The 23,949-nt window shown below is 37.6% G+C and overlaps 1 protein-coding gene across 1 annotated transcript; it reads right to left on the bottom strand.

The window, feature by feature from the left end:
• Window positions 1–1,120: 1,120 nt before the first annotated feature.
• On the bottom strand, window positions 1,121–20,631 carry ASIC5 (acid sensing ion channel subunit family member 5). Its single transcript, XM_021270266.4, has 10 exons — window positions 20,577–20,631; window positions 13,925–14,231; window positions 11,930–12,161; window positions 11,153–11,272; window positions 10,054–10,203; window positions 9,343–9,490; window positions 8,609–8,665; window positions 7,058–7,226; window positions 3,900–3,991; window positions 1,121–3,288 (listed from the first exon to the last, which is right to left on the bottom strand). The coding sequence occupies exons 1-10, from the start codon at window positions 20,629–20,631 to the stop codon at window positions 3,065–3,067; spliced, it is 1,554 nt and encodes a 517-aa protein (XP_021125941.1). The 3' UTR covers window positions 1,121–3,064.
• Window positions 20,632–23,949: the final 3,318 nt, after the last annotated feature.

Raw genomic sequence — 23,949 nt, 5'->3', positions numbered from 1 at the left:
AGAATTTGATCATGCTGTTAAATTACCTTGCTTATGTTGCCTTTGTAGATATACCACCTTTACTTATCCAGTAAAGTGACATCTTCTTTTAAGCCAACTTTAAATTCTTTTGTCTTTCTAGACCCACAGTCACAAGTTGAAATACAAAAGCACCCTTACTTCTGCTCTGCTGCACAGCACACATTTGCTATATTTAGCTGTGCCGAGGAATCAATTGCTTTATATAATCTCATCACAAGCCATTGTTGAAAAAGCATCCAAGTCTGTCACTTGACCTTGGGGAAAACACTGGTCTTTGTGTTTTCTTCAGGGCTTCTTCTGCCACGTATGTTCGAAGAATCTGTAACCAAGAAGTGCTTTCAGCCATTCTTGTCCAAAAGTCAGTGGAGTAAGCAAAAGTCATCTTACTCCAGTACTTAGATCTTTGCTTAGTTAAACCTTCCCTTTCTGCAAACTGGCTTTTTTTTTTTTTTTTTTTTTTTTCTCTCCTGATTCTTTAGCATGTTCTGTGGTTCATTTCATTTGAAATTTGGCACAGCAGAAACAATTCCAGTTTTATTTTGTTTATTCTTTGCAATACTAATTTTCTTTTATTTAGCCCTTATTTGCAGAAGCAAACAAGAAAAAGCATTGTGATTGAAAGCTGCAAAACACTTTGATCTCCACACAAAGTGTGTTAGATCACTGTTTAATCTGTCCCTTGCTTTTCTTTTTATCCAGACACCAGATAATATCTGATTCCTACTCCTAAAAAGAGAATTTCTTCTGGCTCAGGAGTTCCACAGCTACAAATTGTTTAAGGCTGGGAAAAGTCTTTAGAGAACTATCATGGTACGTTCACTCTGTTCCTTGCACACTGACCAATGTACACCTTGGACAGTGGGGTTAGATAGACCTGCCCTTATGGCTGCTGTTTTAAGTGTGCGTGCACTGGGTAACAGGGAACAGGGAAGTCCCAGCAGAAATGACAAATAAAAAATAACTGAGCAACAATCTGTATGTTAATCTTAAGGTGTCTCAAACCTGTGGTTACTGAGGAGTAAAATCAAGGCATCTCTTTCTAAGAAAGCAGAAACATTTAATTTGTTTCCTAAACTGCTTTTCCAGAGCTTATGTTCAAGGGAAGCTGTTGATGGCCAAACGGTAGCATTTTCATTATTTTATAATTAACTCTAAGAACTTAGATGCTTAGCATGTCCATTTACTACCTTCTTTACAGAAAATGATCTATAATTAGGTGCTGAAGTTGAGTGGATGGTATGGAAGAACAGCACGGTTTATAGAGCATGGCTGTGGCTGACTGTACCTGGTGTTTCAGGCACAGTATTGGTGTGAGAGCACCCATACTAAGGGCATGGGGAGCAGTGGTTCAGAAGGTCTGGTGCTGTAGTCAGTGTGAGCTTTCTAGTTGGACTTCAAATGCTTTGATTAGCAAAGTTAATTAAGTCTGTACAGTGCTACTCTGAAGTATAGGCAATTATCAGTAGGCTTTTAAATAAAGTTACCTATTGCTCTCACAGAGCTAATTGAACAGAAGTCAGTGCTTCAAATCAGGATAGCCCTTTATCACATATTCTTAAATTCAGTCCTGGGTGCATTTTATATAAGATGGTTCTATGTCTACCTCTCCTAAAGGGTCTCCACCCAGGCTCTGGCACCTCCAAAAGCTCTGAGTCTCTGGCAAGATGCTTAGCCAAGTGTGGATTTGTTCAGAGCTGTATCCAGAGACACCATCTAGATAAATTCACTGTATATGGTATCTTCAATACATTTCTTTATCCTATTAACTTTCACAGTTTTTAGTGACTCTGAAGTTTTCTAAAATGTACTTTAAAAGAAAAAAAATACCACCCCCCCAGTAACTCCGCCAACCCAGTGCACACTTCCTGTTCTATGGTCTGTAGTGTGTTTGTGTGGGAATGGTATCTATTTACTCTACGTTATTGAACATCTTTGGAAGTTTATTTACTCACCAAAACCTTCTTTAAAAACAGGAGACTCTAAAGCACTGCTCCAAGGGCCCACACAGATGTAGGAAAGTACAGCAGCTTTTCTGAGGACTTTTAAATAAATAAACTTTCAGGAAGCCTGACTCAGCACTAAAGCCACCGAATTCTTACTGTCACTGATTTTAGTAAGACATAGATTAAGCCTTTAGTCTTAATTATCCTCTTATATGACATTAAACATTGAAATTTTGTTGTTCAGTCCTACTGAGCCTTCCTGAAGTTTTATTGCTTCCAGCAATGATAAACTCAGTCAATGATCTATAAAATGTGGGGTCAGTAGTTTCATTGACATAATGAAGCAATCTTTTTGGCAATTAAATTAGAACTCTGCCATATATCATACAATTTTATGTCTATTAAAAATAATAGAAGGAAAACAGGTCTGTTTGCAGTCTCTAGAGTCCAACAACATGAACTTGGCCTATGTTTGCCCTCTTGCCATCTACCCAGATGCTCTAGGTTTCTCAGTTTTGTATTTATAGTAGTTGACAGATTTGTGAGATTTTAAAAAATATTTTTGATGCATTTCTGACAGACAATGTACTGTAGCAGTTATTAGGTGTATTTTGATAGGCGTATATTTTGATACAATATCCTTTGCTGGAACATGTAAACCTAGGAGCACAGACTTTGTTGTTAATACAGAATCTGCTTTTTCAGCTTAGCAGTGCTACGCCTTTATGATGGTTAAGAAATTTCTTGTGTGTTAATCTGGCATCTGTATTATTTCTCCTCACTCGGAATACAGAAGATAAACTGGGTCAGAAATGCAAAATTGCATTGAATGTCAATAACACTTGCTGTGCTATTAATAAAAATTGGTAATTTAAATAAAATTTTAGGTAAAAATTACATTTTTCATTACATGACAAAGAAAGCAAGCTTTTCCAAAGTTCATTCTTTAAAAAATTGTCTAGCACAGTGACATGGCTCTAGGTGCTAAATGAAGCAGAAAGACTAAAGGAAGAGAGCCTTGGAAGATATTACTGTCTCCTTTGCATCTTAAAAAGGCAGGAAAGTAGCAGAAACATTTTATTTTGTGAGTCTACAAGCCACTAACATTCTTGTATTCCCGTATTTTTCTCCTTTTGTATTCCTGTATTTTTCTCCTTGTGTGTTGGTTGGTTCTGGAATGGATTATTCCATTGAGGCATTTCAGGAGCTTTCAGTAGAAGAAAGATGCACATCCAACAGAAATTAGTAAAAATATACTCAAGCAATTCTATGAGTGTAATCATACTGGCACCACAAAACAATCCAAGCTGGCCACCTACATCAGCTGTAATAGAAAGAAATAAACATACGTCATACTAAGTATTTGGTTTAGTCTAGCAAGCAAACAAAACTCTGCTAGTACTCAAGCACTAAATAAATTCAAAAGGCATAATCCATCACTTTAAGAAAACAGAATTAATATTCTTCAGAATATTTGTGGGAAAAAGATGAATCTGTTTATTAAAATTCTAAATAAAGCAAGTACAACACAAAACTTCCTACGGTGGAATATGTGCTTAAAACATCTCCTGCTTCTTTTTCTGTTAAGCTATTCTCTTGCCTCTCCTCCCTATGTTTTCCCTCTCCCCTTTAAATCCCAGAAGCTTCCCTATGCTTACAGTTCAGTATGTTGTGTAGCCATAAATTAGTGCAGAATTTAATTACTACTTTCCACTGCAGGTCATTTAATGGTATGGCAGGAGACCATATCAAAAATGAGCATGAAGCAAACATGATCATTACCATTGTACTATCAAAGCCATTGCTTTTTGTTTATAAACCCAGATAGCCTATGACTTTGGAGAGGAGAAAATAATATCTATTTTTATATATTTATTATTATTATTTTAGATTAAATATTGATGAGCAATAAATAAACGTCACGCATTCACTTACCAAGCAACTCAGATACAGACAAGGCCTTCTGCTGCTGAGTTATTTTGTAGCTCAGATCATGGTACTTAATGTCAATAAGCACAAGGTTCTGCCTGATGACAAGCACATACAATATTACATGACACAGCCAGGAGTGCTGTTCATTTTTACCAACATCCATCAGAACTGCCTACATGGAGAGTGATGTATCTTTTAAAGAGCAATCCACCAAGAGGTATAAAAATTAGTTAGATGACTGAAAAACAATGTTTTATAATACTGAAAGTTATAAAAGGATCTCATTGGAGGAGTTGATCTCCAGACTATGTTAAAAGAACAACTCAGCACTACTGAGATAAAATCCTAAAGGGTCACAGAGATAAGCTTAAGTGGAAGTGCCAAGCATCCTGAACTACAACAGATACACTGCTTGGAAATGTAGTCTAATATAGCCTGTCGTTTATGTGCAAATGCAGATTTAATCCTGATGATCTCAGTGACAGTGTTTGTGCAGAAAAGCCCTTGTCCTATACTCAGATGCTTAGTTCTTCCCTCTGCTAAAAGCTTCTCTTACTTGTCTGCTGCAAAAGTGGAAGAGCAGGCAAATCTTTGGTGGAGCAGGATCTGGAATGATTCAGCGAGAATAAAGAGCTCATCTTTGTGATATCGTGACTACTGAAAGAGTCAGCGTAGCTGCTAAATAGAAGATAAACATAACAGTAGAGGAATAAAACAGACACAAAAACTGATTGCATAAATAATGTCATATCCTTTAAGAATAAAAGTAGTGTTTATTATTCAGAAGTGTAAACAGCTACAGATTTTGAGGTTGAAAATGATAATGAGTTTATTAATTTGATATTCACTGAAAATGCAGTATTGGTTATATAAAATGACTTCCATTTCTTTAGGTGATAATTCTAAAATGTAGGTAACATTGGGTAATAAAAGTAATCCTACTTTCATGGGTTTTTACTGTAAGACCTCCTACAATTGTCATAGGGTTCCTAGTAGTTCTACCCAGTAAGGTAGTAAATAGTTAACTTTTCCCTTCTTAAATTTTCAGAAATTAATCAGTGTCTGTGTTTTACAGTTCAGAATATGTACTTTTTAAAACGTGGGCAGGATTCCTATTGGTTAAGGCTTGGTAACAGGAGAATGTTCTGTATTTTCTCTTGCCTAATTAAATAATTGCTGGGCTGTGCATGATGTTTACATACGATAAAATAATCAACAAAGATAAAATGTTCTCAAAGGATTATTATCTTTTACATATAATAATAGGTTTAATTTTCATAATACTCATATAGTTCCTGTTCATATATAAATATATGGAAGCATTTGCAGACTGATGGCTTCAAGAGTGAGAAAACTGAAGTCACTGAAACAATGAAATACTCAGAGATATTTCATTAGCCAGATTTTCTACGGTTCTTTGTAAATATATTTGAATCCATGAATATTATTGGTTCATGTAGCATTTGTGTTAATACTTATGTGCACAAGTTAACATCTACCTCTGTGAGTATGAGGTAATTTGGACTACAAAACTGTATTGAAACTTCTCTTCGAGAAGTATCTTTCTAGCAGAAAATTATGGAAATCATTCTATTGGGTATTTAATGCATGCATTTTCAAGGAAATTCAGTATCAATTTATTATACTGTAAGCATGAGGTATGTATGCTTTATTAAATCATAAGTATATATGATAATTCTTCCATTAATTTAAAGGTATTCAGATCATGTTATCTCAGTGCTACTACTGAACAACACAGCTATGTGCATAACTTAATTTCTAACATAATTTACCAGATAAAATGTGCAGTCAGTACCATAGAGACATATTTTTACACTAGAAGGTCTCTTCTTTGGGTATAGTTCTACTTTGTTGTTGTTGTTTGGTAGGTAACATTTTCAGTCACACAGATAGAACCATCTTATTTTGCTACCTTATGAGAATATTTCACAGAATCACAGAATTTCTAGGTTGGAAGAGACCTCAAGATCATCGAGTCCAACCTCTGACCTAACGCTAACAGTCCCCACTAAACCATATTCCTAAGCTCTACATCTAAACGTCTTTTAAAGACTTCCAGGGATGGTGACTCCACCACCCCCCTGGGCAGCCCATTCCAGTGTCTAACAACCCTTTCAGTAAATAAGTTCTTCCTAACATCTAACCTAAAACTCCCCTGGCACAACTTAAGCCCATTCCCCCTCATCCTGTCACCAGGCACGTGGGAGAACAGGCCAACCCCAACCTCACTACAGCCTCCTTTAAGGTATCTGTAGAGAGTGATAAGGTCGCCCCTGAGCCTCCTCTTCTCCAGGCTGAACAAGCCCAGCTCCTTCAGCCGCTCCTTGTAGGACTTGTTCTCCAGGCCCCTCACCAGCTTCGTCGCCCTTCTCTGGACCCGCTCAAGCACCTTGATGTCCTTCTTGCAGCGAGGGGCCCAAAACTGAACACAGTACTGGAGGTGCGGCCTCACCAGAGCCGAGTACAGGGGGACGATCACCTCCCTAGCCCTGCTGGCCACACTGCTTCTTATGCAAGCCAGGATGCCGTTGGCCTTCTTGGCCACCTGAGCACACTGCTGGCTCATATTCATCAAATGTTTTCTAAATATATTTTATAATGTAAATGGTATCAATAGATCTTACTAACAATAGAAAAGAATGTTAAACTTGTGACATTTTTGCCACAATAAAACCTAGCTCTCTTTTTGCTAACGCATTGAGAGAAAGAAGGACTTTATCTAACATCTATTTGGGTTATTCACTGACTTCAGTTGTGAAAAATCTGTCTTCTTTGTTGGGTGGATTGCTCATGTGGGTTGTGAATAGGTTTGATAACCCTGCTCTTTCTTTATACCTAATTGCAAAGAGTGATTAAAAATTACACAAAAGGTAGCATAGAACATTACTTTCCAACTGAAGTATAAATTTTATGTTATCCACAGGTTTTAGATGTATCTCAGTATAGTTTAGACCTACATGAACATGTATAAATCCTAAACTAATCTCTTAGACAAGATTGGTCACCTCACAGACAATATGTTAAATACCACACACTTCAGAGTATATTTTTAAAAGGTCGCATTTACATCATACACTCTGTTCACACACTTAGATATAATGGATTATTTCCTTATTAGACAAAGCGTTAAGCAAGATTACCTGATGTATTCTGGGCTTTTCTTCAGTTTTGCAGAAATGAATTTTATGGCATTTTCTCCTCCAAAACTTGAATAGGTGACAGTGGTAGGATACTCCATTTCTTCACAAGGGGCAGGGCAAGTGGAATTGTGAGTACCTACTGTACACAATCCTTTTATCTCTATATCAGCTGAAATTTCAGGAGAAAGAACTTGCATAATGTTTCTGAAACAGCACACATTGTTAAGACTTTTCTTAACCTTACAAAATGACTTTAATAAAGACTTTGATTAATTTTCCTTAGAAAGGTTGGTACATACTAGTTTGAAGGAAGAAACATGCATTTGAAAAAGGCACTTAGGTAGCTGGAGCACAATATTAAGAGTTGAAATTTTTGGTTTTGATTTGTTCCTCCTTTCCATGCTCCCCTACAGAAATTCAGCACCTTCAAGTCTTTTCACCTTCATTAGGACTTTAGGACCTTACTCTTTCTCATCCATGATTTATCAGTAGGATAGATCATACAGAGGGGTGCCCATGTTCTGTGCTAGCCTTCTGGTTGCATACTTCAGTTTATAATCCTTGGTCTTGATGTTTGACTAGCTCCCTTCAATGCATAGGAGTAGGTTCCAGAGCAGTGCCAGCAGTAATTTGCTGTCATCTGACAACTTCACAGAAGTTTTGCTAAACTGAGCTCGCTTAACCCCCCTTCCCAGCTGATGGAGATCCTTCTGTTTCCTCAAATACTAAACAGATATCACAAAATTCTGCAGGTGTGGCTGCTCTGGGAGGCCATTGTTCTGACAAGGCTCTAACAGAAAGAAATCACTGAGGGAATCTGGAAAAGCTGCGGAAAATCAATGTAGGAAAAAAAAAAAAAGGTAAGGCATAAATACTTCCTGAAGCATAAGCTGTAACCTAAAGGCCTCTACTCTGAGGTGAGTACTGTAATCTCCTGCCTGTGGTGCTCTGTTTGTCTTGGTATGGTGGCAGCTGCTGTGCCTTCCCTTTGCATGTGGGCTTCTCATGTTTGCATGCATGTTTGGACAGGAAGTATCTCAGCCTGTTAGGTGACAATTTGAAGCACTCTCTTCCTCCAGAAATAAAGTCGGTAATCTACTTGATTTCCTAATTGTCCATTCCTTTGGGAAGAGAGAGTCACATCACATAGCTGAATCCATTAAGAATTAAAAAGGAGGCTTTCCAAAACTCATGAAAAGTTACTTCAGATTATCACTCAGTATTTTCCAGGAAGTCTGCTGGAATGACTTAAGAATTTCATATCTACTGTGTGTAGATTATTTGCTCATGAAAAGAATTGTATTTGAAACATTTTGAAAATGTATAATTCACTTCATTTTTATTTTTATCTTTTTAATTATAGAATCTTGAAGTCCAGTGATTTAGTGTTATTTTTTCATTACTTACCAAGCTTTTTATTAGTGTCTGATCTCTATTTTCAGAGTCTTAAATGAACTGGGATGTACTCCATTACTACTTTCAGTATTTTAACTGATATTTTCTACTGTTTGGAATTGGCTTATAATATATGAATATGAAATTAATACTTACAGACTGCAGGATAAACACAATTGTAAAACTTCAGCAAATCACATTCGGTTCCATTGCCTTAAGAATAAACAAGTAACTTTAGAACTTAAATCAACAATCTAGCCCTTAGCTCTATTTGTGTTAAACTGAAAAATAATGTCATCAAAGCCTAGACACCACTTTGTGCTTCTCTTTATACAACTGAGAAAACAGTTCAGTAGGGCACAGTGCAGTTATGCCACAAGGGGAACATAGCAATAGAAGACAATAGACCAAACCAAGAGGCTTACTGGAGGACTGAACATTATCATTAGGCGTGCCAGCTAGAACTGCCTTTAAGGCTGTGGTTCGCTCTTTGTATTAGCTTGCTAAGAAATTTCTGTCTTAGTAGTGAAAATACAAAATAGGTAGATGTAATTTATGATTACACCCCACATGTTTCAGCAAAGGTTTTAAACTTCATGGAGGATTACTCAGATACCAACTTGTCTCACAGCCCTGAGGAATAATCTTTTTCAAGATTTTTGGTGTGTATCCTAAAAATAGCTAATGGACAGATGCCAAGTCTAGAGTTGACCAAATATCTTAATGCTTTTCTCTGAATTAAAAAAAAAAAAAAAAATTAAGTAAATTAAATAATCCCAGTTGTAAATATCCCACAAAGATGTAACCTGTCTCCTTTGCCATTCAATAATTAGTTAGTTCTCCTAGAAAGATGATCATTAAATAGAGCATATGGTAGTCCTAAGAAATACCTGGCAGAATGAAAGGCAAACAGCCACACCAGTCCTGTATGTACCGGGCCTTGCATTCTTGCAAACAGCCATTTGTACTATAAGTATTCTGGTACTGAAGCTTTATATCAGGCTTGCACTCTCCCCATGGGTATTCTTGGATAATTGACTGTAAAGTAATAATAACAGAATACATAAATTTCTCTTTTAATTTAGATATCGCTTTATCACATTTTACAGTGCTAAAGGAAGCCTGTTTGAGACATAAGCAGCAATACTGTGATTTAATTGGAGGTGATTACAGTTTTTGCTTTTATAATTAAAATCATCTCTGTTCTCACACAGCAAAACCAGGACCTGATCAGACAGCCTAGTGCAGCGGGGTAGTCTTCTCTGGTTGTATCAGGAAAGGACTATCAGGAATCTGATACAAAATTATCTGTGATGTAACATATTGATGCTACTGCCCTATCTTTGTATTGTTATGTCAATGAGACTGTGAGAGGTTAACCTGAGTAAAAGCAGATTAGGCAGACCATTAATATCCTGGAAAAAAAAAAATCAGGCTTGTTGGTGGGTTTTTTATATAGCTGGTGGAAATGTTATTCTTAGGACTCGCTGTGGCATGATAAATATTAAATAACTGCAAACGTTTGTAATTTATTTCCATGCCTCAAAAGAGATTAGCAATGGTACAAACTAATATTTCCACCTGATGGATAAGGTGCTTACCTTCAGCTGGCGGATTGCAACCTGTGCGTGCATGCCGACTGGTGTTAATAAACCTAAACCATCAAAGCGTGGAACCTCTTTGGGTGAATGGATAACAAAAGTGATGCCAGCATCAGTATAACCAAGGGCAGGATCATCAGTGAATTGCTCCTGATACAAAAAAGTATTGTAAATAGTTTTGGTTTTGCTTATGCTCTGAAGTTTAAGCTATATTTAAAATGGTGCTTTATTATTATTATTATTATTTGGTCTTATTTCCCTTGTTACACCTTCAGCAATTTACAGGAAAATGTAGAAGTAAGCTTACTTGAATTTTCTTCCTTAACTTTGTAGGTTTCCTTCCAGTTACCCTAAATTTTAGTGTGTTTTTTTTTTTTTTTTCTTCCTTCTGTCCTCTCCCACTTTCAAAAGCAAGAAAGCGTGGATGAACCTTCTTCATAACTTGGAAATTCACTTCTTTTACTTGCAACTACTCCATGTTTCAGCAAGTTTTCTATTAGTCTCTTGAGAACCTGTCACTCCTCTCCCCTATAGTTGCTGGAGAGCAAAAATGAATGTCTAACTCTTAAAATTCTAGGTTTTAGTTTTCTTCCCTGATCTCATAAGGTGATATTCCCTGAGCTTTCTGTGTTTTGGATTAAAAACAATCCTAGTAAGGTTTTACAGTGCAAAGATCAGATCGTAGCTAACAAGAGACACTTCAGATGCTGCTGAAAAAAAAATCAGTACTACTTAGAAATTGGCATCATGTGACCTTCCCTAGTGGATCTCTTACTGAGATAGAGATGTTATCCTGAATTGTTTGTATAAAATTAATTTTTTTTTCTGATGATACTTTTCAGCTGTAGATGAATCGTGTTGATATATGTATATATGCTCACTTGCAACTTTCTACATCATTTGTTTTGGGGACACAGTCAATAGCTATTCAGAGTTTTTAAACTAGTTTTGGGTCTTTCCTTTAAAATATGCTTTTACTTATGAACAGTCTTGAAAAATAATTTTGTGCATGGAATTCTGAAGGTCTGCGTAAAACAAAAAATCTGCTGATCTATGAATTATTACATGATTTTGTATATAATCATTGGTATATCTGTACCTGTTGGACATCAAAAAGTAAACGTAAGCCTCTTCCAGACAAACTCACACTTCTTGCTGGAAGACCATTGTAATTAAAAGTAAAGCAGTTTCCATATTCAGTGAAAACATGTTCAAAATCCTTCAATAAAGGAAAATAGGGAAGTGTAAAATTAAAAAATAAAATCACTTAAAATTTCATTAATTTCACAATGTAATAGATGGACTAGTGTTTTTTGGTTTAGTCTCCCCCCACCCCCCAAGGCAGTGCAAAGAATAAGGCTAACCTGCAAGAATATGGGACCAATTTTTCTGTCCACGTATTCTATTGAAGTTGGGAGTTGTTGTATGGCAGAACTGAGACACAAATAAGAGGATCATATTTTTTTGTTGCTGCTGCAGGACTAATTACATCAGTTAAGTGCAATGCAACTATGTTGTGCAAAAAAACTCCATTCACACTGACGTTGGTTATAGGCCATTTATGGGAAAGGTTGCTGAATGAAGCCTGGAGGCATGACAGTTTTCAAAGGCTGCTATTTATGCAGGTGTGGGACTAGGCGGAGAGCAACTTAAACTGAAATTCCATGTTACAGCTCAGGTAGGCCAGCGGGCTGCCTCTGTGGTCACTGGGGTTGCTCCTCAGGGTCATTTAGAGCAGGATGTTTTCTCTCAATTGACCAACTGTGAAGGGAAGGCAGGGGGAGTAGCTGGGAAAACCAGGTGTCTGAAGTTGAGTGGTAAGAATACATCCCCTTCCCCTCCACGCTTCTGATGTAATAAAAGGAAAAATATTTACCTCTGGGTGACATGTCTTTCCAAAGAATTCACATTCTAGCAATGTGCTGTGGTTTAGATAAAACCCATTTTTCCTTGTAAACTCTTTAATGCTGAAGTTCTGGTTTCCAAGAAGAAAATCATTTATCTCTTGAGAAAATTTGTCTTCCATAGAAAATTTCTGGACAACTCCAGACACGAGGTTCCAAAGGAGAAAAATGATTTGGAGATTGCTTACTGCATGAGCTTGAAACCTGTCAGTGCGAAGGAAAAAGAATGGCTTGGAGTTCTGCAGAGTTACAGGACTCATCTCAGTGCTCTCACCAAACCCATGACATGTTTTGTCGCCTGCTCACTAACTGCATGTGATTCTTGACCACCATGCTTGCACTTGCACTATAACATGGATAAACAATATAGTCTCCATTTCTAGGAAAAGGTTATCTTCCAAACAAGAAATCAGGAAAGGGACCCCTTTCCAGGGTTATTCTAGAAACATTTCTGTTGTGTGTGGTTATTTAATAAATAAAAATTAAAATGGTCATCTGCATAAGCCAGCTGCCAGATTTCTAGAGCTGAAGAAAAGCTGGACAATTGCATTTACATGAGAAAAATACATGTAGCTGGAAGGAGCTGTTCCTTTGGGGCGGGAGGGAGCAAGAAAAAAAAAAGAAAGCTGTGTTTTCCTGATGTCACTGAAGACCTTTTCTGAATTAAATAAAGGGTTCAGAGAACTGTTAGGGTAAGTTGAATTTCAAAATACTGAAAAGAAAATAAAACCTAAGAAAATGGCAATACCATGTTCTTTAGAATCACTATTTTACATAATCCTATTTTACAAAACATATCGATGTATTTGTACAATGGATCTTAATGCAGAAGCATAAGAAAGATCGGTAAAAACAGCTCTTCAACTGAATTTGAGTCAAAAAATAAAGGCAGAGGTAGAGCTGTGCCTCTTCGTTCCACCAGGAAAGAAAATTGTTGCTAAAAACAGGAGAAAAGGATAAGCATGATGTGAACAACAGATGGATGTAGCAGCGAACTGCCTCATAGGCAGATAACTGCTGTGCTCGGGAGCTGTTTGCTCTCAATGTGTTGCCACTATAGATGCAAGAAGTGAGAGGTTTTTATAATACACACTGTACTCTACCTGCAGTGTACGTTCTACAGAATAACCCAAAATGGCTTTACACGGGGCAATGGGAAGGAAAAATACTGAGGTGGAAAGGCTTCAGCTATCTGGGACTTGGACCTGTGGATGACTCTGCCAACAAGAGGTAGAAGATCTCACAACTTACATTGTTTTCCTGAGAATGCTAAGATTTCTCCATTACTAAAGCAGTTGTTAAATTACATATTTGCTCTAAAAATTAGGCAGTAGTTTTGCTGCATTATTTTCAAAGTGGTTGCATCTGAATCCTGGCCAGTATTTTCAACTGTAGAAAATTGTAGTGATGTTTCTGCTTAGATATGACTTTCAAACTTGCCAAGTGCTTTCCTCCTACAACTCCCACTGACATCAGCTCGAACCATAAAGGCGCTGAGCACCTCTGAGGAAAAATAACTGCTTTGACTAAGGTTTCTACATTTGCATGAGGTTTTGTTCAAACCTCTCTATTTGCAAATGTTGTGTTTTATTTTTAACTTGGGTATGACTGACTGTGCCTTAGTTACGCTATAGAAGGAACACTCGAGGTTTATGATTATACACAGAAGAATATTGCCAGAGATGACTTTATACTCCCCCTTACTTCTTGAATCTTAAAAATCTGTGGTGCAGCTCCTCATTTGACGAAAGGGAAAGGTTAAAGACAACCTCCCTTGAGTCTCATGTTTTTCTCCTCAGTTAAATCTCATGTGGTGGTGTGAAAGAAAGACAGACCCCTTGGAGCCACGTTTTTTTTGGCTTTGTTTTATGTGATTTGTTCAAACAAGTTGTGGATCCCAACTCCTTTATGTTAGCCAGAAAAAGAGGTGTTGCCTCTCAAGAGTGAACAACAAACACAACTTTTACCTGTTCAAGTTGCAAAAAGTCACAGCAGGGAATTTGACGTTTTCCACGTACTGAACTACCACTGTAGTTGTGGTTGGCCAGCTGAAGTAATAGGTAAAGCGACTGCAGATTTGCCAAATGACGATGCTAAGACAGCCTGTGACCACTAACAGCCACAGCCCTCTGCGTGTCCGGCTTCGCCTTCGGACAATATTTTGCACTCCATGAAATGAAGTGGATGAGGCGAACTCCTGGTGATACCTCCTTCTGTCTTCCAAACATGGCTGCAGTTTCTTTATTAAGTACAATCGTATCTTTTCCAATTTTCCTTAATATTGAACAAAATGAAAACATGTTTTTTTAAATTAACATTTAAATGGCACTTTGGAAAGGAAACTAATTCTAGTACTGGAAAGCATCTTTAAGAGCTGTAAATTCTCTCTTTGATTAGTGAGCTTCCTTCTATGAATGGTTTAGGGCCCTGGAAGTCTTGTGTGCTAGATTAACTCTCTTCTCTGCCTGAGAACAGACTATACCTTGCAATATTTTATGTATACATATTCTTAAACATATTAATATTAATGAGGAATTCCACCTCTATGGAAAACATTTTTATTTTTTTCTCTTGACATACCTCATTAATCTAAAACCACAGGATGCTGTGAAACTGTAAAAAGCTAAGCATCTGATTATTACAGTAGCATCCTAATGAACTCCTGGTCCTTCATTCTTGCTCTAAGAAATAAGGTAAAACGGGAATTACATATTTTTCAGGCTTTTACTATTCCGTTATTGAAACTCTGGGCAAAATTTTAAAGGTTACAGGTTCAAAGGGCAATCTATTGTATTCCTTGGGTTTATATGAGTAAACTTTAGGGTATGGCATGTTTTGTAGGATGAACAGATACACTTTATCAGACTGATTTACTAGAGTCTGTTACAGTTGGGCAAAGGAATGAAGGGATGTGCAATTCATCTGCTATTGCAATCATGACCACATTAACACTGGGATTTTTTTTTTGTCCTATGTGCAGACTGTGATAATTAAATCCCAGGTGGGTTTTGATTTCAAATTGTTTCCAAAAGAAAATATATATATATTTAATGCTTCATATGAGAACTTTGATCAGCACTAGTATGATTTACTCTAACTTCTTTTAATCATCAAACAGCTGCTGCTGCTGGAAAACTGATCAGAAGTTTTTCTTCTAGCTCTAGTGACTGTTAGATCCCTTTGGAAAGCTGTGCAGCCATGGGTGCTTTTGTACTTCACATTGTAATAGAGGGAAAATGATTAGGAACTATGTCTTCTGTGCAGACTATAATGTTGGTCCAAGAAGTACAGGTAGAACAAATTTTATAAAACAGATACAGATGCTGGCAACTATTTTCAGGATCTGAAGATGTAATTTTTCTTTAATCATTCATTTTTGGTCTCAGTCTGGTTCTCCTAAAACGAGCAATGGCTTCAGTGACTTAAAATGATTTTGCAATGTCACTAAACAATTATTTCAGTAATGGCTTCTCAGATTCTTTCTGTTGCAAGCTAGATGTTTCTTTCTAACGCCTTTTCTCATTGTTATAATAGAATGGTTATTCCAGGTTTCAATTAATGAATGGTAAAGTAATACATCTATATAATGTCAATGAGTGCAATCTTACAAATAATTAGCCCTTCATCTTATGCTCTATAAAATTAGCTCATGTGTATATGGGCTAAGGTTGTGTATCCAACACAGTTGAACTAGCTGTGACTAGGTGAGTTAGAGTATCCAAGCTGGTACTAGATAGAAAGACCTTAGGCATACGTTAGACCTTAGACAATCGGACAATAAGGTCTTGAGAGAGACAACTTCTTTTGGTAGCACTACAAAGTACATTTAGTGCAGGCACTCAGATAAAAAAAAATAATAATAATTGTCAAATATATGGATAAAAACAATTTCAGAAAAGGATCTAAAGGTTAAAGGATGCATAAAAAAAGAAAATAAATGAGAAAAATCCAGGTTCAGGAGAAAACCACATTTCAGTGTAGGCAAGTATGGAACATGCATCTAAGAACAAGCAGGGTAGACTATACATTCACGATGGGCTGTAGGTGCTTTGCCTCAGAAAACACTGATTGCTGAAGAATCCCCAAGAACTGTGATTTTTTAGTCAGATGAACCTGATTTCCTAGTCCAGTGTTTTTACAGGAGAAATGAGTTCCCTGTATATATAACCCAGGGATACGTGTCCAGGGACATGCTATTTTAAGTTTGCCTAAAAACTTCAGAAATTCACAGTATCTTTACATTCAACTTAGTGTTAACATAAAGAAGGTTTTTTCAACTTCAGTAAGTAGGTAATTGATTACTACTTGTATAGGAAACTGATAGGTAATAATAATAAGTTATTTTGACCCAGTGGGAGAAAAAGATATAAAAGAACTGGAAGCTAAGCTCTTGTACAACAGAAATAAAGTAGAACATTTTTATTTTTACATTCCCAATGGTAAATTGTGATTGGATTTTCATTAATGAACTTGTTAAAAAGGAACAGCTTTGTGAAAGATAGCTCAACTTCAGCCAGAGCTCTTACCTGGAAGGAGTGATTTCAGGAAGGTTACATGTGACTTCTGTCTATGCAAAGGTTAGTTAGTCCAGATAGTTTCAGGATTTCCTTTTTGCCTTAATCTAAAAATCATTAAAGTATGGCATCATTCAGAAAAGTCATTGCCTAGTTAAAGCTCTGTTAGTTTTATTCTAAATGCAGGACAAATAACTAGAGAGTTTCCCTCATGTCCTAAATGTAATACTATCTCTGCAAGCTCTTTTTCATCTCTCCCTTCTTCTTTATATCTTGAAAGATATACATTACTGCTATTTTTGGACAGGGTTCCAAGAGAAGGGAGACACCTTTTCTTGTTCTGTTTGTCAATCCTGAAAAAAAAAAAAAACTACCAAAATGTAACACTTTTGGTAAGGCACTCTAATATGTCTAAGTTACATACCTTTAGCATCCAATTGAGTGAATCTCCCCAGCTGGTCCATGAGGCTCTGCTTATTTCAGTAAGGAAGGAAAGGATACAGTAAGCTGGCTTATCACTGTGATCATTGCTAGCTAATGGCTTTTATAGAAAACTAAATGGGAGGTGATACTCGATGACACATAGCACTGGGCAATTTACCTGCCGGGGTTGCTATGTTTTGCCTTTAAATAACTTGGTCTGCAAAGTACAAGAGAAGATTAGTTTTATGACAGGATCAGATGTTCAAGTACTTATGATACCAGTAATAATAGAAGTGCAGACTTCTGTCTTGTTGCATCAGCGTGCAAATTATTTTTTTCAGAATTTTTCCTTTTATTTCAGAAAGATCAATCATCTTCACTAAGGTACTGTGCTGTTCAGATCTGAATAAACAATATTTAAGTAGATAGGAACCCTTTCCCTGGCGGGCAATGAATGTTTGCCACTGGGTTCCCACCAGCTATAGGGTGGAGTTCACCCTTGCTTTGAATAGCTGTCCTCATAACCACCTCCGGATTTTACATTTGTGTGGGCTTTAGCAAGAAATGGGCTGTTATTCCTGAGAATTGACTCCGATGTTGAGGAAGAAAATATGTAGAGAGTTGGTCATTCCATTAACTCCTTATTGAGAAAAAAACAAAAAAACAAAAAACACAAAAGAGACAAACTGCTTTTCTGGAGGATGTGTGGTATCAGCTTGTTTGAAATTCATTTCAAGAACCGAGCATCTAATTAAATGCAATAGAAAACACTCAAAAGCTCAGACCTGGGATGTACCTGATGAATCATCTAGGAAGATCTAAAAAACTGTCATAGTCCCTCTCTGATTTGCAGGGGGTGGTGATTTTGGGACTGCTTCATCTCTCATTTTTCTCTTAGTAAAGCTCCTAAAGCTAATGCCCACTGTGTCCTTGGGTTTCTAGGTGCACTAGCGCAGCCTCTCGGTACCTCAGTGGCTGGTGGTTCACCAACTGCTTTCTGGCTGTGTTGGTCAAGCAATGAGGTGCAAGATGAAGCACTGAGCTCCATTTAGTCATTCCAGTGTGACAAGCAGATTTCTGTACTTGGCTTCTTGGAAATCCCTCTTCCTTTTGTTACTCTTGCCTCACAGACGAGGCTCTCTGCCAGGGCAAGCTTTGAGCAGCACTTGCATTCATTCAAGCAGTAAAGTACTTAACAATGAACTGTTTCAACATCTATATGTAACTCAACCATACCTAATGCACTGCTGAGCAGTTATTTGCAGATCCACTGATTCCTATTAATGCAATACACTCTAATTCACAGTACCCAGACAACGCTTCTATGTCACGTAAAACTTGCTTGAGTTCTTAAAATTATATTGGTCTTTTATACTGCTACGTGCATAGGATTAAAGAGGTACAAACTGTAAATTGCTTTTTACACAGCAAATATGCTTCATCTAACTATCTTAAACATATTTTACAAAGAGTTTGTATTCGGGATGTATTAGATGAACATAGGTTGTGTTCTCTGGTTGTTTTACAAAAGAAATTGAATTTTACAATGTTCTTTCTTTCATGGTTGTTTTACGTTAATTCTTGTGCAAACAGTAGGGGGCGAAGACCAACCATCTTGTATTTGTTCAACTTTCCAAATCATAGAATCATAGAATATCCTGAGTTGGAAGGGACCCTTAAGGATCATCAAGTCCAACTCTTGACACCGCACAGGTCTACCCAAAAGTTCAGACCATGTGACTAAGTGCACAGTCCAATCTCTTCTTAAATTCAGACAGGCTCGGTGCAGTGACCACTTCCCTGGGGAGCCTGTTCCAGTGTGCAACCACCCTCGCCGTGAAGAACCCCCTCCTGATGTCAAGCCTAAACTTCCCCTGCCTCAGCTATGGCTTCTAGAAGTAGCTTTCACGTCATAAATTGGTCCCAGGGAGCGTGGTTTGTCCATTCACTCCTTGTGGTGTGTATCTGGTTACCCAAAACACACATTCCCTAATTCTTAATGCAGTAAAGGTTAGGAAAACCAGACAATGACAGAGGTGATCTCAGTTTTCTATATTCACGCATACGGTAAATTCTGTATTTTAAATGTGTTTTGAAGTCAGTTGTCAGTGCTTTTCAATTCCTTCCTTGTGGTTCCAACTTTAAAAAGATGCTGCAGCCAGCATAACTACATAGCTATTTGCTGAGACAAACAGATGAGGTGTTTCAGACAAAGTTCTGTTTTTATGGCCTCGTTGCAAGAAAATGTCTTCTAAAAATACTTACGGGCTGCTGAGAGAAAGTGCATGCATGCATACGTACACACAGACATACATGTTCAGCACATTTAGCCTTTATTGGACTTTTTTCATAAAATGTCAAAATGTTTCCTTTCAACTTCTGTCTCATTGTATGAAGCTCTCTGACTGCTTTATGGACAATAATGCTTTTAAAAATGATTTTCCAGGATCTCTTTTCTGCCTCTTTCTGCATGTCTCCCCATCCTCTCTCTCTCTTCTCCCTCCCCCTTCCCCCTTCTTTCAAGAAGTTGCTCAAATATTATTTTCTTTTAAGACAGAAAAAGTAAGGCATTTAGTTATATGGAGGGCTGCAAATACTCATACTCATTTTGTACGGAAAATATTAGTAAAAAAGCAAAATGGAGAAGAAGAAAATGAATTGACCACCATTTGGACTTTCATAATATAGTGTCAGTGCAATTTGATGGCAAATGCTGGGACATGTGCGAAATGGTAGCTAACTGTAAATGCAAGTAGGTATGCCAGTGGATTCAGCAATGGGGAGTGGGCTGTAAGAAAGATGGCTTGAAGAGACTTTAAAGACTCATTGGGCCTATCTCTATCCATCAGTGCAGAAGCAGCTATGCAAGAAGAAATTATAAGCTCTCATCTGTGTATTTTAGTGTTCTACTGACAGTAGAAAATTCTCTCTTTGTTTCTTCGTTTATTTTGATCTCTCTCTTATCTTGCCATAAAGTAAACTGGTTACTCCTTCTCTTGTCCCTCTGTATATGAGAGACTGTTTATTACTCTTCCCTTTGAAGGAAAAGTATTTATTACTCTTCCCCACAATCTTCTCTTGGCTATAGTAAAATTTGTCATCTCTCTTAATGGGCCATGTTTTCTATGCCAAATGCTCATTTTTCTTGCCATTTTCTTCTGAGCTCTTTCCAAGTAGTCTTCATCTTTCAAGAAGAGTAGTGCCAAGGACATAGTACAACAGACATCCCTTCTGATGCTGGAAGGAAAAGAAGCTTTCCATGCCACGTGGAAAGCTTCCATGTAAAATTTCCAGTATGAAATTCACTCTTTCCAACAGCTTTGCCCTTTGTTGCTTAATATATTATTTTTGACTATCTGGAACATCTAGCTCATTTCTTAAAAAAATAAAAATAAAAAAGGCTTATTTGCTGGTTTGGTTATCACTACTGAACTGCTGAAGTTCAGAAATGCTGCTCTTTGCTTCACTGAAACTGCACGTTATTTATTTCAGTGCATTAAGATCACTTTGATTTCTAGCCCCCATCTGCCAACATGCTATTATACCTTCCAGCTGTTCTCATTTGTCAATTTAAAAAGTGTACAAGCTATTCCATCATCTAGGCCATTTGTGATAATACTGAATAGCATCAGATTAGCAAATTGTTACTGGAGTTTGTCCTGAAGCAGCCCTTTGCTCTTACTAGGCAGCTCTACCGTGAGGTAAACAGCAGCGCAGACTGAGCCACGTGGAGGCATGGTACGGCAGCAGCTTATGGCTCTAGATTTTGAGTTTGCTGTACCTAACTAGGAGCCAAGATTCATGTCTTTAGGAGGGAAAATAACAATTTTCCTGTAGGAAAGAATTGAAACTTGCAATGTGTGATTGCGAGGCATTAAAAGAGGATGGATTAGCCTTGGGAAAACTCAATGGCAGCCTGCATGTTCTTATCTGTGTTCAAGCTTTGTTGTTTTTCATAAATTTATAGTTTTGGTTGATACTGATGTATTTCGGAGATGAAAGGAGGAAGTTTTAGTATTAACAGGGAAAGAACACTTCCTCCATGATTTGGAAATTAGTCCTCGGTTGGAATATGAGGAAAATAAAATGTTCCTATGGGACAATTGTGAGAGCAGGCACTTCAGACAATTTCACTTTCAGCAAGTGAAAGCAGACAGGCTATGAGAGCTTTATATTAAGGAAATAGAGGTGTTGAAGGAACTAACTGGTGGTAAGCTAAGAAAAGTACCCATTTAATCACAGTTTGGGGCAGGAGATTGGATGTCGGCACTTCTGACACCAAGAGGGTTGGGTGCTGTGTGATGTGAAAGAAATTGTGCAGGGCCGTAAATGACACCAAGGGGTGTAGGGGAATTGTGCTGGGACATCTGAAACATAAACAGAAGTTAAAGGTATGTTGAGAAGTGACAACATGGTTCTTTGTATTTAAGAAGTAGAACAAATACAATATTAAAAAAAAAAATCTTTGCAGCACTATCTCTTCACTTTGTTTGTAGTTTGCAAGACCTTGAGCTCTGTTCCTCCCCCAGATACAAATGTCTGATTGGATTATTAATATTGCATCAACTTTAAGCTAGTTTGTTTAAGCCTTGAGTCACTAAATTTTATTTTTCTTAAAGCAGACTGTGAATTTCAACTGTTGGTTAAATACCAATGACAGTTTTGGAAATCACAAAATGCTCATTTGAGAGGGGGGCATGTTTTGGTGCCAAACCTATTATCTCCTCCTCATCTTCCCTTCTTGTGTCTTTACTCACATGTCTCTCTTGTTATATTTTTATTATTAAATTATCTGGGGAAGTAGGTTTTGTTCAGGGGTTGCATAGCAGCTAGCACAGTGATGTTCTGGCGTAGGCTACCAGGAGCTTCAGCTGTGCCATAGGCTGTAGAAGGAAGTCAGACAAGGATACACAAATGTAGTGTGCTGGACTGAACCTAATGGTAAATAAAAACTGTCAAATGCAGTACGACCAATATAATTGCCAACTTATTTAAAAACATTTTTTTTTTTTTTTTTTTTTTTTTAAAGAGAGAGAAAACAACACATACTTAAAGATTTGTAAAGCCTTTCTGGGACAGCATTTCTGTTCCAGACATTACTTAATGAATGACAGTTTCAGTTACCTTCTCAACCAAAAGCCTACCAGTAATTGCCGTCCTGCTTGCTTTTGGCATTTCACTATTACATTTGCAGTTTTGTTGTCCAAGAGACCAATTCTTTCATTGCTCTAATTCTGTGGACCTAGCAATGCCCCCATCTGAACATCAGTAAGATATTTTGCCTTTTAAGTGCTTCAGCTTAGAAACAGAATTTGAGCAATTGCAGATAAGGGGGACTGGGACTATAAAGCAGTTATTTCTAGCAAGCTCATAAGCCATGACTTAATACCAAGTGGTAATTAAAATTACTTGATTACTTGGCAGGAAGTTTGAAACCAGCACAGGGAAACCCTCTTTCACGTGATATACACTTCAGTTATGGAAGTTGTTGCAGGCAGTGGATTCACAGGAGGGTTATTAAATGGCAGGGACAGATGTATCTCAGGCAGTCCTCAACTACTAGGATTCAGAAGTTAGATGGAGAAGTTATTTCACTGTAAACATGCATTTTTGTTGTTTGATTGATTGATTGTTCTAATAGCTCTTCCCAAGAAATCTTCTAATTTCTAGTAGAAACTCTTAAGTGTGGTGTGACCTATTTGGATCTGGTATCCAACCCCACTACAGCCACTGTTATGGAGGTAGAAACTATTTGTGCTGGATAACTCCTAGTTTGTGTTTCTAGGATAACAGTGTTGGGAAGCTTCAAGCGTCACTTGTTTATTGCAGGAAGGTCTCTGAGCTCTTTGTTCAAGTTAATGAACTTCAGAAAAACAAATTGATCTGTGATGATTTTGAAATCAGATTGAGAGTATGAGCAGAAGAACGGGTAACACTGTCCAAACTATTTGTACGTGCATGTTCTTCTCCATCATCAATTTTACGCAGGATAACTTTATTATGTAGGATAACTTTAGATTCTGTTTAGGTGAATAAGTTACTTCTAAGTTCATAGGAGCGAGGGCTTTTGCTGGGTTCATGACATCACACAGGCAGTCATTCATACTTACCTCTCCTCATCAGGCTAATGGTTTGGACATAGAGCCCCACGCAGTAAGAACAAGTGGACTCTTGGCTCTATCTGTATCTACAAAATAAGGCACAGGATGCCTCTGGCTTGCACCAAACCTCCCATTGGCCAGGCTGGAGAGAGGCTCCTTATTTTCCCTTAAAATTCCCTTCTTTCAGCCCGAGTAAGCTCAGTTTGTCTCCTTGTTGCAGGTGAGACAACCCAAACTAGTCCATCCACCCCATGTCTACAGCTGGGGATGGGGAGGCAAACAGGGGATGAGGGTGGGCTAAGACAGGGTTTTAACGAATTCTGTGCTAGGTCATGAAGATCAGGACAGCTTGAAGGCTACAAAGTACAGTTCCTGGAATCTGCGATTTTTTTTTTTCTGCTGTGTTTAATTGTTTGTCTTATGTTCAGCCCAGTCACAAAAGAGAACATTCTCTCTGCTGAAGGTTAGAGTCCTGTGATATGTTTCTGGGATGGACAGAAGCCTTTCTGTCTGACACTTTCATGCTATAAAAATAAGCAAGCAAGGAAACAGAGAGAGAAAGAGGAGAGAAAGAGAGAAAGAAAAGCTCAAGGGCATGCGCATGCTTCTGGCTTTCATAGCCTTGCTCAGTCATCCATGGCATGAACAGCAACTTGTGTGCATGGTTACATCTGCCTTTACATGGCTCTGAGTGTTGAGCAGGGAAAAGATGGTGCATTTTGAGAAAAAGGTAATACCATCAGTTAAACTCAGGGTTATGTTTTGCTTCAGATCTATTTGCATGGAGGAGCTTTTTCCATCAAGATTCCTTTACAAAGGATTATACTATAATAAAGAGATGGCAAAGAATCAGAGCATAAATGCCACTCAAACCACTCAAAGAATTTGGTCCTTACAGTGAGCATCAAGTTTGAGCAGCATGGCAGATGCACAAAGACCCATTTACTTCCCCAT

Source organism: Anas platyrhynchos, chromosome 4 (genome assembly GCF_047663525.1).
Source record: "Anas platyrhynchos isolate ZD024472 breed Pekin duck chromosome 4, IASCAAS_PekinDuck_T2T, whole genome shotgun sequence".
In the NCBI taxonomy this organism is placed as follows: domain Eukaryota; kingdom Metazoa; phylum Chordata; class Aves; order Anseriformes; family Anatidae; genus Anas; species Anas platyrhynchos.
Note: the sequence above shows the minus strand (reverse complement) of the source record. Positions and strands in the feature narration are given on the sequence as shown.